Source organism: Schistocerca piceifrons, chromosome 8 (genome assembly GCF_021461385.2).
Source record: "Schistocerca piceifrons isolate TAMUIC-IGC-003096 chromosome 8, iqSchPice1.1, whole genome shotgun sequence".
NCBI lineage: Eukaryota > Metazoa > Arthropoda > Insecta > Orthoptera > Acrididae > Schistocerca > Schistocerca piceifrons.
The window spans coordinates 77,951,265-77,971,201 of record NC_060145.1 but is presented as its reverse complement, the minus strand read 5'-3'; the positions used below and the strand labels follow the sequence as shown (position 1 = coordinate 77,971,201).

Genomic DNA, 19,937 nt, shown 5'->3' with positions numbered 1-19,937 from the left:
CATGATGCGAGAGCAAGGGGAGGGAAGGAATAATTGGCGATGGGTCTGTGGTAAAAGTAAAGTTGGTACCAGACAGATTTTTTTTTTAGGACTGAAGCAGAACAACACGACGAGATCCGATATTCACAAATCAGAACGCATTTAAAATCTTGCTGACACCAGATGGCTACTGGTAAATGCCTAAATTCGTACTGCATCTTCACACTTTGAAAATGATGCACACATTTCATCTGATACAGACGAACTGTCAAGCCACTCACCTGCCTCCACCTGTGGGCAAGCCTTCTTCGTGCACGCCCAAACGCCGTTTGCACAAACGCATGTGTTACAGTCCTCCTTCTTCTGCTCACCAGCAGAACAAACTGAAACATCAGGAAACACCGTGATCAGTGGCGCTGGTAAGCCCCAGGAGCTTGCGTTCATGCGGCAATTACGTAAAATTATTAGGGACAACTTGCGTATAATATCGCAGGCATATACTTGTTACATATTACTACTGCGCGTTCATCACACTGCGTTGCCTGACGTGTACCCACGATTTCTTTGCTGAAGAGGTGAACGCACAGGATAACTGTGAAATACTACAAGAACAAAGAAGGCTTTATTGCTGTGCGTGCCAAGCATTTGAGTGTTGAGACCATGCCAAAATAGACTAAAAATTTATAAAAAATAATTTCAGAACTGTATATTAATACAGCCGTACTGAGGAAGTACACTACAGCTGGCGGAATAGAATGCTTACATGTGTGGCAAAGTTTAAGGATCTCAAGTTGATTCCGTATTTCTAGATTTCCGGAAAGCTTTTGACTCCGTTCCTCACAAGCGACTTCTAATCAAGCTGCGGGCCTACGGGGTATCGTCTCAGTTGTGCGACTGGATTCGTGATTTCCTGTCAGGAAGGTCGCAGTTCGTAGTAATAGACGGCAAATCATCGAGTAAAACTGAAGTGATATCAGGTGTTCCCCATGGAAGCGTCCTGGGACCTCTACTGTTCCTGATCTATATAAATGACCTGGGTAACAATCTGAGCAGTTCTCTTAGGTTGTTTTCAGATGATGCTGTAATTTACCGCCTAGTAAGGTCGTCCGAAGACCAGTATCAATTGCAAAGCGATTTAGAAAAGATTGCTGTATGGTGTGGCAGGTGGCAGTTGACGTTAAATAACGAAAAGTGTGAGGTGATCCACATTAGTTCCAAAAGAAATCCGTTGGAATTCGACTACTCGATAAATAGTACAGTTCTCAAGGCTGCCAGTTCAACTAAGTACCTGGGTGTTAAAATTACGAACAACTTCAGTTGGAAAGACCACATAGACAATATTGTGGGGAAGGGGTGCCAAAGGTTACGTTTCATTGGCAGGACACTTAGAAGATGCAACAAGTCCACTAAATACGAGGGTCAGTCAAAAAGTAATGCCTCCTATTTTTTTTTCTACGTTTAATTGTCAGGAAATTTAAATGCAATTACATAGGTTGAAAACCACAACATTGAGGATCATTTTGTCATTTTTCAATGTAATCTCCGCCCATCTCTACAGTTTTGGTCCATCTTTGAACAAGGGCATGTATCCCAGCACGGTAAAAATCACAGCTCTGCTTCCTAAGCCATTGACGCACGGATGTTTTGACGGCCTCCTCATCTTCAAAATGAATCCCACGATGAGCTTCTTTTAGTCGCCCGAACAGATGGAAGTCTGATGGTGCCAGGTCAGGGCTGTATGGGGGATGAGGCAAAACTTCCCATCCAATTTTGACAATCTCGTCAGAGGTGTGACGACTGGTGTGTGGTCTTGCATTGTCATGCAAAAGAAGAACATCTGCCATTGATTTTGTTGGGCGAACTCGCTGAAGACGTGCTTTAAGTTTGTTGAGGGTTGTGACGTATTGAACAGAATTTATTGTGCATCCCTGCTCCAAAAAATCAACCAGAATCACACCCTCTGTATCCCAGAAAACTGTTGCCATAACTTTCCCTGCCGATCGCACAGTTTTGAATTTTTTCTTCCTCGGCGAGCTTGTGTGACGCCACTCCATTGACTGCCTCTTTGATTCGGGTTCAAAAAAATGCACCCATGTTTCGTCCCCGGTCACAATTTTTTTCAGAAACTCATCTCCCTCCAAACGGAAGCGCTGCAAGTGTTGGGAGGCTATTGTTTTCCTTGCCTCTTTATTCTGATCGGTTAACATTCTTGGAACCCACCGTGCACAAACTTTTGATTACCCCAATTGTTTAATAATCGTGATCACACTGCCTTTACTAAGAGAAATAATGCGACACACTTCATCTGCAGTCACCCGACGGTCACCACGAATGATGTCATCAGCTTGCTGAATGTTGTGTGGAGTCACTGCACTCACCGGCCTGCCGCTCCGCTTTTCGTCAGTCAACGGTGTTTGCCCTTCAGCTTCCTTACAACGACGAACCCATCGTCTAACAGTGCTGACATCCACTGTCGCAACACCATACACCTTCTTCAGTCTTTCATGAATGCGTATGGGCGTTTCACCTTCTGCATTCAAGAATTCAATCACACAACGCTGTCTCAAACGAACATCGATGTCGGCCATCTTACAAACTTCTGCTGTGCTGCCACCTGTTGACACAGAAAGTTACTACTGCAGTGGATTGCAGAAGAAGGTTTGAGGAATGGCGCCAAATTCAAATTTTTCACTTAACTTAATTTCTTTAAGTAGAAAAAAATGGGAGGCATTACTTTTTGACCGATCCTCGTAGATAGCTTACACTACACTCTTTCGCTCTCTGTTAGAATATTGCTGCGCGGTGTGGGATCCTTACCTGGTGGGATTGACGGAGGACATCGAAAGGGTCCAAAAAAGGGCAGCTCGTTTTGCATTATCACGTAACAGGGGAGAGAGTGTGGCAGATATGATACGCGAATTGGGATGGAAGTCATTAAAGCAAAGACGTTTTTCGTCGCGGCGAGATCTATTTATGAAATTTCAGTCACCAACTTTCTCTTCCGAATGCGAAAATATTTTGTTGGGCCCAACCTACCCCTAGGCAGGAATGATCATCGAAATAAAATAAGAGAAATCAGAGCTCGAACAGACAGGTTTAGGTGTTCGTTTTTCCCGCGCGCTGTTCGGGAGTACAATGGTAGAGACATAGTATGAGTGTGGTTCGATGAACCCTCTGCCAAGCACTTAAATGTGAATTTCAGAGTAATCATGTAGATGTAGATGTAGATGAAGTTGTTCGTACACAGCAACGGAAACAAGAATAGCAAGAAAAGTGATGCCTGAGCGACGGGAAAAAGTATGACGGAAAATCTGAGGTGTTGAGAAAATTCAGTAGAATATGTAGGAATTTCACAGGCAAAAACAAGCTAAAGGTATGTTTCCGACAGTTACCTACACTGAACACACAAAAAAGTCTGGAGCGGCGTGGAAGGGAGATGGCGAATGACCGCGTACGGAAAAAGGGATGATTGTTAGACATAAATATCAAATATATAATAGCAATAATATCTAGAACATCTTATTTGTTGGTCTTAATGGACCTAAAGAAGATCTGTATACTTCGGTCCGATAATCACAACAAATATTAGCTAATTAATTTGATCGTTATTTTGCTGAAAGAAGTTTGTCAGACATCGATCTCTGACAGATTTTATTGGTCGTTTCTCGACGAGATGTATGTGTTGTTCCATTTTCACTTATTTCAGCACTTTGGCGCAACAAGATGGGAAATCCATAGACTGTAACTACGTTCTTTTCCAATGACCGCGATGTTTGATTCTGATAAGTGTACCTTCAGCTTCAAATACCCATTTTTTGCTCTGTGATTTGAATCGTGAACATTATTAGCAAACGGGTTTACTTTCCTGCAATACGCTTTCACACTGTTCTCGAATTTTGGAAGCTTTCCGGCGCGCGGCGACTGAGTCTCTGTCGAAGAGTATGGTACCTAAAATGTTACTCGCTGTAGTGCAGTCTTACGGAATGGCGAAGATTGGTTGTGTTCGATAACACGTTCGTTCACTTCAGAAACACATTCGGTATAGTTCCGCAGTATCGTTTAGCGAATGAAAACCGACCGCACCGACTATCGGGCCATATCCGTAGTCGGATTCAGGACATCCGAGTAGATGAAATCCAATACACTCATCGTAACGGAACAAAATACAAACAGAGCAATAGTTTGTACCGAAAACTAACAATAGAAGAAAATTACTACATACAAAAGGCTAAAGTGGAAGGAAAAAACCCCAATAAACGGCAACAGATGTGTGTCAAATCTTATGGGACTTAACTGCTAAGGTCGTCAGTCCCTATAAACGGCAACACAACACTTTCCAACAACATACTCCTTACCGCTCTGAGAGAACTGACCCAGAACGCAGAACAGAAAGCACACACACTCAAAACAATCCCTCCCCATCACACACAGAGTCATCAATAAGGAACAGAAGTAGTCAGAACTCCAGCTACCGTTTCCATAGCCTTCTCGCAACACGCGATACATTCCTCGTGACACGCGCGAACAGCAAGATGACGTAATACCTTGCATCATAAATGAAGTGCGAAAGTTTTGATTTTCTGTGTACAAAATTAGCTGCAAGCCGCCTAACGAACTTGAGTACATGACAAACTAGGTAACAGCCTATTACAAACCAATGATAGATCAACAGCACTACCACAATCCCAATCGTAATAACGCTGACATAAGTAAGTTCACATTTTAGTATTTGTTCACTAACAGCAGGTCACGCAGTTGCAGATGACATGCTGCACACCGAGAAAAACGGCGACAGAAAAAGCACTGAAAATATGCCATAAACAGCGACAACAATACTTAAAACCATGTTGTAACGTACAATAAAGAAGGTAGCGTGAAATTATCCACAGAAAACAGTATTTTAAAAGACAAACAGTGCAAATGCAATAACTTGTTACAGTGTTTTATAAATATGTTATTTTCTGCATGTTTTAAACTTAAAGAACCCACTGATGATGACGATATTTGTCGCTGAAGCCAGTTTGTGAAATAAATAAGAAAATAAATATCAAAAAGTGTTTTGCATCAAGGCGGATTGCCAATTCCCATATTGTTGTTTCTCTATGCAAACACGGACCAAATGGAAGAGTTCCAAGATAAAGTTATTCAAGCTACTGATATGGGTGGAACGGTTACAGTCAACATCTACATCTGCATCTACACTCAGTAAGCCATCTTACGGTGTGTGGCGGAAAATATTTTGTGTACCAGTGAAAATTATTCCCTTTCTTTGAAAGTCGCAAATGGCCTGCGAGAAGAAGGGCTGGTGGTAACCCCCCATGTGGGGTCGAATTTCTCCAATTTCATCTACATGACATTTTTGTGAGATATGCTGAGATGGCAAAAATAGATTGGTAAGTACAGCCTCCTAATTCTAACAGTAACCCCGCACAGTGATTCAGAGCGCCTTTCTCGTATAGTCTTTCACTAAGGGCAAACTCCCCCCCACCCACCTCTCAGCCAAAGGGAAAAAAATATAGTGCAGTCAGGTGTTTTCCTTTCAAGAAAATGATTTAAAAGTCGGTATTACGCAGTTTTATAACAGGATCAGAACTGAAACTTTTTTTTATTAGAACTGAAAGTCACCATTCGTCTTCGAAAGTGTTAAAAATGCCCCACATCCCCAGGTCTTACCCCCCCCCCCCGCTCCCAGAGTGACGTATGGGCAATGGGCACTCTTGCCTGCCACTGGAGTTGACTGAACATCTTCGTGAGGCTTTTGCACTTACTAAAGAAATGAAATGCACTGGTCCTCTTTGGATGTCCTCTGTTTCTTCTCTAGAAGCAATATTAAAGTATTGGATGGACGAAGGTCATTTCAGGTGCCTCCTTCGTGGGTGGTCTACACTTTCTGAGGATTCTTGCAATGAATTTCAGTGTGGCATCTGCCTTCCGTGCCATTCGTTTCACGTGGTCATTCGGGTTTAAGTCACTCCGCATGTATACATACAGTGTTTTGTACTTGTAATTGCTTCTAGTGTTTATTCTGCAGTTGTGTTATTAAACAATAATTCGCCCATCTGCCTATTTATACGCAATAAGGTGAAGTTTATGCTGAGGGACGGCTGCCAGTCACTGCACCCAGTGGCGATCTTCTGCAGGCGTTTCTGCATTTCGGTAGAATGCTATAGCGTTGCATTGTCTTTGTACAGGATACCGGCATCAACCGCAAAACATTTCATGGAACTTCCTATACTCATTTTGGGCCATATACAGGGTGAGTCAGCTAACGTTACCGCTGGATATATTTCGTAAACCACATCAAATACTGACGAACCGATTCCACAGACCGAACGTGAGGAGAGGGGCTAGTGTAATTGTTTAATACAAACCATACAAAACTGCACGGAAGTATGTTTTTAACACAAACCTACGTTTTTTTAAATGGAACCACGTTAGTTTTGTTAGCACATCTGAACATATAAACAAATAGGTAATCAGTACCGTTTGATGCATTGTAAAATGTTAATTAAATCCGGAGACATTGTAAGCTAAAGTTGACGCTTGAAACCTCCGACGTTCAGTTGCCTGCTGTAACAAACACAGGCCACGGGCGTTTCATAGGACGTGGAGGACGCATAAATTGGCCAGCCCGTTCTCCTGATCTTACACCTCTGGACTTCTTTCTGTGGGGCACGTTAAAGGAGAATGTGTACCGTGATGTGCCCACAACCCCAGAGGATATGAAACAACGTATTGTGGCAGCCTGCGGCGACATTACACCAGATGTACTGCGGCGTGTACGACATTCATTACGCCAGAGATTGCAATTGTGTGCAGCAAATGATGGCCACCACATTGAACATCTATTGGCCTGATATGTCGGGACACACTCTATTCCACTCCGTAATTGAAAACGGAAACCACGTGTGTACGTGTACCTCACCCCTCATGGTAATCTACATGTGCGTCAGTGAAAAAGACCAACAAAAAGGTGTTAGCATGTGGACGTAATGTGCTGTTCCAGTCTCTTCTGTACTTAAGGTCCATCACCGTTCCCTTTGGATCCCTACGTAATTCGGTGTTCTGCGATACACACGATCGAACAGCGGAGGAGTGGTACTCAAGCGCCAACTTTAGGTTACAATATCTCCGGATGTAATTAACATTTTAGAATGCAACAAACGGCACTGATTACGTATTTGTTTATATGTTCAGATGTGCTAACAAAACTAACGGGGTTCTATTTAAAAAAACGTAGGTTTGTGTTAAAAAACATACCTCCGTGCGTTTTTGTATGGTTTGTATTAACCAATTACACTAGCCCCTCTCCTCACGTTCGGTCTGTGGAATCGATTCGTCAATATTTGATGTCGTTTACGAAATATATCCAGCGGTAATGTTAGGTGACTCACCCTGTATATATATATATATATATATATATATATATATATATATATATATATATATATATATGGGCCATATATAGGGTGAACAAGAACTGAACGTAGAAAGTTTCAGAGGTTGTTCATTGGTATCTTCCGAGGTATGAGGTAGGTGGAACCTAGAGCCTCCGGCGACTCATAACAGAATAATAATGTAACTACACTCCGTACGACATGTTACCACAATAGCCCTGTTTTCACTGAAAACACTTTTACAACATTGAAGAAGCCTGTAGTACTCAATAATCAAAACGTTAAACACACAACACAAAGTAATGAAACATTCCTCAGATATATGCGAAAGTAGGCGATCAGTCAGAACATTATGACCACTTACCTAATAGCTGTAAGTTCACCTTTAGCATTTGTAACAACGGCGATACGTCGTGAAATGGAAGCAGTGAGGACTTGGCAGGTCGATGAAGGGGGTTGCACCACATCCGCACACATTAGTCGCTTAATTCCCGTAAATTCCCGAGAGTAGGGCGATGAGTTCTGACGCCACGTTCAGTCGCACCCTAGATGTGTTCCATCGGCCTCAGATCTGGCAAGTTCGGCGGCTAGCACATCAACTGTAAGTCGCCACTGTGTTTCCCGAACCACTCCATCACATTTCTCGCCTTGTGATAAGGCGATTTATCTTGTTGAAAAATGCCACTGCTGTCGGGAAACATGATCGTCATGAAGTGGTGTGCGTGGCCCGTAACAAGTGTGCGATACTCCTTGGTCGTCATGGTGCCTTGCACGAGCTCCACTGGAGCCATGGATACACGCGTGAATGTTTCCTAGAGCATAATGGAGCCGCCGCCGTCTTGTCTCCGTCCCACAGCACAGGTGCCAAGGAGCTGTTCACCTGGTAGACGACAGATTCGCGCCCTCCCTTCGGCGTGATGAAGAAGTTATCGGGATTCGTCAGACCATGCAACTTTCTGCCAATGCGCCAACGTTCAGTGCCGTGGTCAAGTGCTTATTGCAGTTGTAGTGGCCGATGTCGTGCTGTTAACTTTGGCACATGCGTGGGTTAGGAGTGTTGGGTGCACTTCGCATTCAGCCACACTATTACTCAGCAATATTTGCTCTAAAACTAATAATAGAGAAACGACTAGATAAGAACCTGAAAACATAAATAGCTTTCGTAGATGTAGAGAAAGCCTTTGATAATGTTAAATGGGATAAGATGTTTGAGGTACTCAAAAAAGTAGGAATAGACCATAAAGACAGAAAAATGATATGGAACCTGTACAAAAACGAGACAGCAGTTATCCGTGGACGGACAAAACAAGAAGAGGTGCAGATACAGAAAGGTGTCCGACAAGGCTGCGCACTATCCCCTGTTATCTTTAACGTATACATTGAAGAGGCGCTGAAAAAAGTAAGGGAAAATTCACAGACAGGTGTAGTAATTCATGGCCAACGAATAGATATGATAAGATGTGCCGATGATATAGCTGTCCTGGCTGAAAGTGAAGAAGATCTTGTAGTCCTACTGAATAGAATGGATAAAGTTATGGGCGAAGAATATAATATGAGAATTAATAAAGCAAAAACAAAAGTAATGGCATGCGACAAAGAAGATCAAGTGAAAGTCCAAGTTCATGTAGGCAATGAACTGCTTGAACAAATTGATAAATTTACTTATCTGGGCAGTAATATTACCAGGGATGGAAGGAGCAAGGCAGAAGTGAGAAATAGAATAGCTCAAGGAAAGGCTGCTTTTTAACGAGAAGAAAAACATATTAACATCTAAGAGCATCAGCCTTGAAACCAGGAAAAGATTTTTGAAATCATATGTGTGGAGTGTGGTATGCTATGGGTGTGAAACATGGACTCTCGGGACAGAGGAACAGCAGAAGCTAAATTCTTTTGAAATGTGGTGCTATAGACGCATGCTCAAAATAAAATGGATCGACAAGGTCACAAACAAAGTGGTTCTGGAAAGAACAGGTGAGAAGAGAAGCTTCTGGAGTTTCATTGTTAAAAGAAGAGTACAATTTACAGGCCATCTGTTAAGACATAATGGACTCCTGAACACAATCATAGAGGGATATGTCGAGGGGAAAAGACCAAGAGGAAGACCACGACTGAGGTACATGGATCAAATCGTGAAAGATGTGGGATGTGACACCTATAAAGAAATGAGGAGAAAAGCTGAAAGACGCACAGAATGGAGACAAGCTGCCATTGTAGCTGTTGAAAACCAATCCTTGGATTGACGACTACAGAAGAAGAAGATTACTCAGCCCAGCATTTCAGTCTGATGTTAGTTCTGTCACATTTCACCGAATGTCCTGCTGTACCAGTCTGCCCAAAGATACGACGTCTGACATCTGTAATGAGAGGTGACAGCCAAAACTTCTGGACATGGTATCACCTTGGATTCACCACGTGTTGAGGACGCTCACCGCAGCACTTCTCGAACACCCGACAAGTCGCGCAGTTTATGAAAAGCTCGTGCCGAGCCTCTGGGCCATCACAATCTGTCCTCTGTCAAACTCAGATAGCTCGCGCGCCTTCCCCATTCTACACACGGAGAGCACGCTCAGTGATGCTAGACGCATCGTGACTGTGTCTGAGTAGGGGTTATTTCTCGCCAGGTGACGCTGCTGTCACCTGGACTGGTTTATATCATGGAGGTAAGAACAGAGGGAGACGCCGTGACGTCACAGCTGTGAAGCTATGTGAAGCCGAGGGTAGCCATCTGAATCCGACCAAAACATTGCTGCTGTAAGCTTGTGTGCATAGGCTTCTCGCTCGCTTTTGGAAGAATTTTGCGCTATTATGGTGACTTGTGTGGTGTTCGGATGTACGAATCGTTCTGATTGTGATGCGAAATCGAAGGGAATAACATTTCATTTGTAAGTTGTCTCGTTAAGTGTGATTTTACAACTTCATTGTGAATGAACGTGTGCTACATCGGTACTTGTACTATAGCGTGTTTTTCTCCTGTATGATTTTCTATTTCCTAAAAATGAAAGTCGGAAAGCTCTGTGGGAGAATGCCGTGAGGAGGAAGAATTGGTGTGCGTCTAAATGGAGCACTATATGTTCTCAGCATTCCCGAGAAGAGGACATAGACCGAACTTCCCTTTCAACAGTAAGGCTCCGAGAAAATGCTGTACCATCAGTTTTCCCTACACACCCAAAACATTTGCAAAAGGTATGTTAATTCAAAGAATTAAATTCTTAGTTTTCAAGTTCACGTTTCAGTATAATACGTACGTATCGTCGATAATCGAAGTGTTGAGTAACTCACTTTGTCTCCATCATGTACCAAATTAAAAGCTAACACTACATTAACTGGCGTAAAGTGTAGGCCTAAACAGGACACTGTGTAGATTTGCCATTCTATGTACCGTATTTCAGTAAATATTGGTGGTAATGAACAGTGTTTCCCAGTAGTGTAACGTAACTGAAATGTCCCAGTACGTATTACAAACAAGATGTATTTATGGGGCTTTGGAGGGAGGGTATAGCTAACTTAGTTTTCAGTTTCTATTATTTAGTTTGTGATACACGTTTATTACTGAATTAACAAAATTGTATCGTTTGCATTGATGGCTAGCTATTCGTAATATTACATTAAAAACTATTTTTAATCAGAAGAAACGGGGAATTTTGCCTTTACGAGATTTTATTTTAAACAAAAACTTTGAAACAACCAATCTGATGACGTTACATACGTATATGGTGCAATTAGCGACTGTAATACACGCAGCGCTATAGCACACTGGCAATGTTTCGGTCAGAGTGTCATGGCAGCGAGCCACGCCCCCATGGCTTCAAAACGTAGTACGGCTGGGATACGTAGCGCCATCTCCCCTTATTCTTACCTCCATGGTTTATATCAACAGTAGATAGGTAGTCATAATCAGGGGGGCGCAGAAAGCTATGCGCAGAAAGCAACGTGTTTTCTCAGTTGTGCGGATGACGTCACGGTGGAAGCAGCTGTGCCAAACAGTACACAGTTCGAATTGTGTGTGATTGTTTTTCTTGTGTTTTTTTGTGTTTGAAGGAGTATTTTGATTGATTTCTTTCTTCTGAGGTACTCAGTCAACAGCGGAAACATTCGGAATTCGGGAGTGTTAACGGTTTTTGCTGTAATTGATATTTGATTCGGAACTGAAATAGTTAGCGATAGTGGACAGCGGAATCAACATTGTGTTCGCCAGCTCTATAGTTTATGGTTCGTCCTGTGAAATTCCTATTGGAGAATCTACAAGTGAGTGAGAAAATTAATTTTTACAATGCCAGCCTGTGCTGTAACGGGCTGTTTTTCCTACAACTGGAGCACAAATGGAACTGACGTAATGTATCACAGTTTCCCGCGTAATGAAACATTACAAAAACTATGGTTGTCGAAATGTTGAGGGAAAGACAGTGTAAATGTTGCGCATGCAAGAATATGTTCTCGCCATTTCGCATAAACAGGTTACTTAAGGGATTTACAGTCTGAATTGCTTAATTTGTCCCGAAAAAGAATGCTCAAGCCAGATGCAGTTCCTTCGCGCAATTTGCCGTGCAGTAGTGCGACTGTCAATGTGTCACCCGCAACAGAAGACAGAACCAAACGGTATAAGAAACGAGAACTACATAAGAAATCTCTGGAAACATCATAATAAGAGCACATGTACAGATGACAGTTTTTTTTTTGAGACACAGATAAAGTTACTTTGATGAATACTATAGCTGCTTTAGAAAGAAGGAATGCTGTTCTTACAAACAAGTGTGTGCAATTTCGAGGTCTTTAGTAAATTCATTTCAATGCGATTAAATGAATAGTTTCTGATTTATTTGAGCCGAGGTTTCGAATTTCAAGTGTGTGTCAGTGTGGTTATGATCTGACATTTTACCGATGTGTGAGGCATAAGCTGCGAAAGAATATAACTCATCGGTTTTAACTGTAATATTTTAGCAGCAGAAAAGCAGTTTAGACATCTCATTTCTGGTATAAACAAAATCTTCCGCCAAAAACTTGACGTAAACGCGCATGCCGTGTCGTCTGCTTGTGAGCGCTTGCTTCCACGCTGACGTCACTAGGCCAGCCAATGGCAGAGCAGAGCGCTTACTGCCCAACCTCATTATTTAGTAACCTTGGTCATAATGTTCTGGCTGATCAGTGTACTTCGATGGGGTTGTCACCGCTGCTTGAATAGCTGAGCAGAGGATAGTTCTGCCACCCTGCCATTGCATTTAGTGAGCCTGTACACATGGTGCATATCGGCAACTGCAGTGCAAACCGGAACTACACCGAAGCTGTTCACTGGTACCTTCTGAGGTGTAAGCTATGTGGCACCCAGAGACTCCGTCGGCTAGTAAGAGAGTAAGAACGTAACTACGATCTCTTCGATCTGTTCCCACCATCATCCTGGTATCTCTGAAAATATCATTAGAACCGTAAAGAAGCCTGTAATATACAGGGTGAGTCACCTAACGTTACCGCTGGATATATTTCGTAAACCACATCAAATACTGACGAACCGATTCCACAGACCGAACGTGGGGAGAGGGGCTAGTGTAATTGGTTAATACAAACCATACAAAAATGCACGGAAGTATGTTTCTTAACACAAACCTACGTTTTTTTAAATGGAACCCCGTTAGTTTTGTTAGCACATCTGAACATATAAACAAATACGTAATCAGTGCCGTTTGTTGCATTGTAAAATGTTAATTACATCCGGAGATATTGTAACCTAAAGTTGACGGTTGAGTACCACTCCTCCGCTGTTCGATCGTGTGTATCGGAGAGCACCGAATTACGTAGGGATCCAAAGGGAACGGTGATGGACCTTAGGTACACAAGAGACTGGAATAGCACATTACGTCCACATGCTAACACCTTTTTATTGGTCTTTTTCACTGACGCACATGTACATTACCATGAGGGATGAGGTACACGTACACACGTGGTTTCCGATTTCAATTACGGACTGGAATAGAGTGTGTCCCGACATGTCAAGCCAATAGATGTTCAATGTGGTGGCCATCATTTGCTGCACACAATTGCAATCTCTGGCGTAATGAATGTCGTACACGCCGCAGTACATCTGTTGTAATGTCGCCGCAGGCTGCCACAATACGTTGTTTCATATCCTCTGGGGTTGTAGACACATCACGGTACACATTCTCCTTTAACGTACCCCACAGAAAGAAGCCCAGAGGTGTAAGATCAGGAGAATGGGCTGGCCAATTTATGCGTCCTCCACGTCCTATGAAACGCCCGTCGAACATCCTGTCAAGGGTCACCCTAGTGTTAATTGCGGAATGCGCAGGTGCACCATCATGCTGATACCACATACGTCGACGCGTTTCCAGTGGGACATTTTCGAGCAACGTTGGCAGATCATTCTGTAGAAACGCGATGTATGTTGCAGTGCTCTCCGATACACACGATCGAACAGCGGAGGAGTGGTACTCAAGCGTCAACTTTAGGTTACAATATCTCCGGATGTAATTAACATTTTACAATGCAACAAACGGCACTGATTACGTATTTGTTTATATGTTCAGATGTGCTAACAAAACTAACGGGGTTCCATTTAAAAAAACGTACGTTTGTGTTAAAATACATACTTCCGTGCATTTTTGTATGGTTTGTATTAAACAATTACACTAGCCCCTCTCCTCACGTTCGGTCTGTGGAATCGGTCCGTCAGTATTTGATGTGGTTTACGAAATATATCCAGCGGTAACGTTAGGTGACTCACCTTGTATAATATTCAAAACGTGTAAGACAAAACACTGAATAATGAAACAATCCTCAAATATGGATGCGGGTACAGTGATCAGCCATAACGTTAAGACCACCTACCTAATACTGTCGATATTTACACTACTGAGCACTGCTTTCAGTGCAATACAGTTACAAAGCTAACAGGGGCCAGAAATCAAACGAAATGCAATTACCCAGTAACGAGACGCGGCATATTGTGAGTTCCTCATACCGGTAAACTCAGAAAGTATCCCTCAACAGCCCCAGGGGAATTCTGGTTCACTGTTCCGCGAATACAATGCGAAAAGTAACAGACCAGACTGCAGAATAGTATCGAACAATCAGAGTGTGATCCTAGATTTGAATTTTGTTAGTGACCCCTGCATTTTATTTGCGATAAAAATTCAGAAACTTACCGTGTCTCAACGAGAATTGGAGAAGTACTTGAAACGAAATGAAGAAGTGAATCAGGGAACAGACTAGAGTCAGCCGGCCGGAGTGGCCGAGCGGTTCTAGGCGCTAGAGTCTGGAGCCGCGCTACCGCTACGGTCGCAGGTTCGAATCCTGCCTCGGGCATGGATGTGTGTGATGTCTTTAGGTTACATAGGTTTAAGTAGTTCTAAGCTCTAGGGGACTGATGACCAAAGAAGTCCCATAGTGCTCAGAGCCATTTGAAGCAGACTAGAGTCGACTGCATTGAAAGGTAAATGAAGCTGGGCTACATACGTAACCAGGCATTCAGGAATTATTTGCTGAATTCCCAGAGATAAGAAAGCTCGGCATGATGTCAAAAGCCATGCGGATATGGATTTGTATAGCAAAGGGTTGTAATGCATGAAAAAGTCCTAACGAGGCGGTACGAGCATGGTGTGATGACACACACGGCTGCAGAATAAGTGATTCTTCACCGTTAAACAACTGCTGACTTTATTAAAGCAACAGTTTCCTACGCGTTATTCGCTGTGACTTCGAACCAGGAGAAACATAAAGAGAAGTATTATTTTTGTTGACACCCTAATTAGCATAGACTTCCATTAACAGTCTGGTTATGTAGACAGCGAAAGCTTACCTTCCTCGGCGTGGACCAAACCTGCCGCGACGATCAGCAGAAGTACGCTTGCTGAGAGCTTCATGTCTGGAGGCTGCTGCCAGTGTCTGTCTCTCGCGTCTGCAGCCGATCCTTTTATACTAGGCGTTTCCTCACTCACTGTCAACGACCGGCTTTCATCCGTCCCGTTTAGTGGAAAACACCAGCCACAAGTCAGGGCTGTTAATGATGCCCCACGATAACGCTCCACAAGGTAATGTCGGGCCGTTACGTATTTTGACATTAACTGTTGCTTCACTAAGACATCGTTGGTGGCTGTAAATGTTTTTCACAGTTCCCTCGGTGTATTTTGTGTTGTATCTTCTTTCTCTCTACTCATGTTTTTTGTTCTCTTTACATATGAACCGATTTCACTAGTCAAAGGTATCGAAAAATATTTAAAATGGTTGCGAGTTGGATAGTTATACTTTCATAGTTCTAAGTGAACCACTTAGTGAACTGTGGGAGATGCTAGTGAAACATCATGCTAGTTATTATGTACCGTTACAGAAAATACACTGCGCATGCAGACTATTTTTTGCAAAAACGATGCCACAAATTGTTTTCACACCATCTGACTGGTTTTGTTAGATGACATTACTCTAAGAATACAAGGCACTCGTAAACTGATATATTAGATGAAGGAGGAGTGGGAGACTGTTGGCGTAATTGTAGGGCATCATCTCTTTTAAGTAGAAGAAGGAACAAAACTCAATTTTTAGGAATATTACTACCGTAGAAGATAAATTCAGAATCACCGTTACATAAGTAGATTATATGTTGGTAAAATTTAAAAATAAACTCTTTTTTGTGCTATAGAGACACCAGCTACATGCTAAAATGAAATACACAGCGCATAATTTATAGGGAATTGTAATAGTATTCATCACACTTCACTGAAGTTATCAGAGCTGCAAGAAATTGGAGGTTGGAGCATTTTCAGACTAGTAGCAAAACATGATAATTGTAGTGTATTAGAAGAGTTGCAATTTTTCGTACACGATGAACAGAAATATTTGAAATAGTCGATACAATCAGAAGATCTGGTTATTCTTTGAGGCAATGTCCAGTTGGCAAAGTATAAAATACGTAAAAATTGGTTTAGTAATAAAACAACTGGAATGTACCACAAAGGAAATAATGAATAATAGACAACAAACCACAGGTACAATGAAAGGGACGAACACGAGTCATTGATACGTAACTAGCATGACAGAGTACTGAACGTTAACAATTCCTTAAAATACAACTGTAATTACTTAGATTTCTTTGAGGCATTCGGATTATGTTGTTTGAGCTATCGTCAAAAAGCATTGAAACCTGTGATTTACCATTACATTTTCAGAAAAACGTTAGCATTTCTTTAGCATATAAATCACGATCAACACAGAATTTCACAGAATTTCACACTTGCAAACTGCCGACTAGATTAATATACCAAAGATTACAAACCACAATATTGATCGTCGAATCCATTCCTCTCCCTTTACCCTCACCCTGTAGGAACTCAAAGCTCGCTGTCTTGCATGAGTCTGTGACCAAGAGGTCAAGATTTCGAGTCGTGGCGATAGTATTTCACACAAAAATTGCTAACTGTACAACTTCTAAGTAAAGACTTTATTGGAAAGATCCAAAGTGTCCTACCATCAACAGCCACCCAAAGGTTTGGAAATTAGGGTGTGAGGTTCGAATTCTGGCGACGATTTCACAAATATTTCTACTTGTCATTTATTTTTAAATTGTCTAGTGTACTGCGCGCATAGATTTGAGTCTTCAAAATCGTATATTTGATAATGTTACTGGTCTGTAAGTATTAAAAGGTGGAAACCAAAATATTTTTCCACTCATATATTACAAGCAATAATTTCGTTTATCACAAGCTTCCTAATTATTGAACATGTCCAACATAAGAGCTACGTTGTCAGACACTACCTTTGGCGTTATTTTCACGTAATCAACAGTCTCTTTCAAAAATATGTCATGAAATGCCATATTACTCACACTTTAGATTTGAAAGTCCCAGTGATGTCCATTTCATCACAGCTAGTTTTACACTAAAGTATCACGTTACCGTTATATGTTATTACCAAACTGTGCCAACCCATATTCGTCGCCACACCTGCCCCACGTTATTTAAAACTATTTGTATTTTTTTTATCTTCTTATGCTCTTCTTCTTAAACTTATTGTCCTTTCTCGCGACTTACACAATCAAAGTTCAGCGTTACGTTATCGTTTCCATATTCATCTCTATTAACAAATAAATTCTACATTTTCCAAGAGTAGCAGAAGTATTTTTTTCACAGTGAAGTCCAGGTACCATAGTAAGAGGACCGGAAAACAGCTTGGCTAGAAACTTTTAATATTAAAGTTGACGTGAAGGATATGAGCAGCAACAGCACGTCTTGTGTGCATACAAAGAGTTAAGTTGATTGCTTTAAACTGAAACGAAGTATCATACCTGTGCTGTACCTGTTGCTGTAATTGAGGTACACAAATCATGGCCTGCACCTGAATAGGAGGGGGAAGGAGAAATTAGCTTGAAGAAAGTGTAAGGGGGCTACAAACACACAAGGCAAAGTCCCTGTGATTACTGGAGTCAGAGTGGGACACTATTTAGGTTAGAGCCATATTACGCAGTCTTCAAGGAAATTAGAACACAATAGGACCATAATACATGCAACAGTTACCAGAAAAGTAAAATTAGTTTGTTTCTTCAGGACACTATGGGGATGAAAACGAGGTTGATTAAATTCTTGAATGTGTAGAAGATGTGGAAAATTCTGAGGTGGCATATGCTCTGTACATCTCTGAACGCCATGTAAAGATAGGGATAGAAAAGTTAAGTATAAATGATTGTAGAGTACCATCATTTACATGTAAAGTGATCACGGAAAAATGACGAGTTGCAGCACATGTAAACGTTGAACACTAAGTCAAATATATTGATACAAGCAGTTTTTGTATAGATGAGAACCTAGAAGCCTGTGTTCGTGAGTTGTTACTACGGAACACTTCCCTTCTCTAGAAAACTTTCAGCTGTTTATGAGAAGTCTAGATGCTTTGTTGAGTTACCTGCCGTATACGAAGAACAATTAGTTGTTTATGGAGATTTCAGTGGATATTTTTTAAAAAATTCTGACAGGAAAAGTCAACTGGGATAACCATTTGGGTGCTTCAAAATGATTTAAGTGCCTAATCTCTCAACTCTCATGGAGGAAGATAGCAGGACTCGGACACATGACGCAATCTTTTGTAGACAGTGATCAGACTATGTCAATTAATGTGCACCCAACTGCAAACGGATTATCATAGTACTATGCAAAATTATCGGAAACAAAGAATGTAGCATGGTACTGTGCTCAGGCATGTTCATCGAATGTAGTGAGACTTATTAATGAGAACAGGGTACAATATTTTAAGAATAAGATGAAAAATGTAGTATGGGACATAGAAAGAGATGCAAATCTGAAATATATACCATAGAAACTTTATGTCAATATTTGAATGAAGTATGCCTAAAATGTTATCCAGTACGTCTGTTAAGAATACATGTGAGCCATGCGTAACAAAACGGATTAAAATTTTATGTCAGAGGTAAATAGAAATTTATACAGCGGCCAGACTACGTCGAAAGGTGACGTCACTTGTATAAAAGACACTGTACTCTTTTGAGGAAAGTCATTAAAATGTGCAGTAATGTGTCATCCTCAGGTGAGGATGTGGATAGGAGGGGCGTGTAGTCAGCACACTGCTCTCCAGCAAGATTAAAAACTACATGGGATTTTGTGAGATAGAGGACAGGACAATGAGTCAGTGTACGAGATACCACATCACTTAAATAAAATTACGATGTTGCGGCGATAATTCAGAGTTGCAAGTATTTTTAACAACCACTGTATAAAAGTAGCAGAATATGTAGTGTTAAATGGTTCACTTGATGGAGCAAAAGAATATATTAAAAATGTCATTACACATAACAGAAGCACCCCAACATCCTTCGCTGAAATGAATTATAAAACTCTTAGCAAGCAAAAGCTCATGTGATGTTGATGAAATTTCAGTAGAATTCTCAAAAGTTATCCTAAACTATAAAGCAATGTTCTTAATAAAATATGTAATGATTCACTGACAAAGTAAATTTATGTAGAGAATTTTAAATATGCAACTGTTACACCTCTTTATAAGAAAGGTGACAAGTAAGACTTAATTAATTATTGTCCAACTGTCTTACTGAATTTATCCAAACAGATTAAAATATGAAACTGTTACACCTCTTTTTAAGAAAGCTAACAAGTAAGATGTAAATAATTATCGTCCAGTTTGATTACTAAAGCTGTAATACAACGTCACTATGGCTCCTGATTTTACATTGAGTTACTGCTACTGTTACTCCTTGTAGGGCCTTGGCCTCCCACACAACCTCCGCCCACTATATGACATAGCTCCATTCAGCAGTACTAAACAGTCCTCCAAAGTAATACGTTCAGTCAATGATATAACAATTGCAATTTTCAGGAAAAGCCTACAGCAGTTAGACTGGGATGAGGTGCACCGTGAATCTGACGCCAACTCAAAATATAGTTTATTTCATGACACTTTTGTAAATGCATTTGAAAACTGCTTCCCCAAGAAAATAGTTAAATATACTCGTAAGAAACCATGTAACAAACCATGGCTTATTAAGGGCATAAAAATATCTTGTAACCGGAAAAGGGAAATGTATCTGACAGCAAG

The 19,937-nt window shown here is 41.3% G+C and overlaps 1 protein-coding gene across 2 annotated transcripts in view; it reads right to left on the bottom strand.

The window, feature by feature from the left end:
* LOC124711957 (pacifastin-like protease inhibitor cvp4) overlaps positions 1–15,273 on the bottom strand; it is a 77,191-nt gene extending 61,918 nt beyond the window's left edge. For both annotated transcript variants that reach the window (XM_047242227.1, XM_047242229.1), the window contains exons 1-2: positions 15,184–15,273; positions 261–362 (exon numbers count right to left, since the gene is read on the bottom strand). In XM_047242227.1, the coding sequence (XP_047098183.1) occupies positions 261–362; positions 15,184–15,247 (166 nt within the window). In that variant the 5' untranslated portion in view covers positions 15,248–15,273. The remainder of the gene's footprint in view (positions 1–260; positions 363–15,183) is intronic.
* Between the last annotated feature and the right edge of the window lie 4,664 nt (positions 15,274–19,937).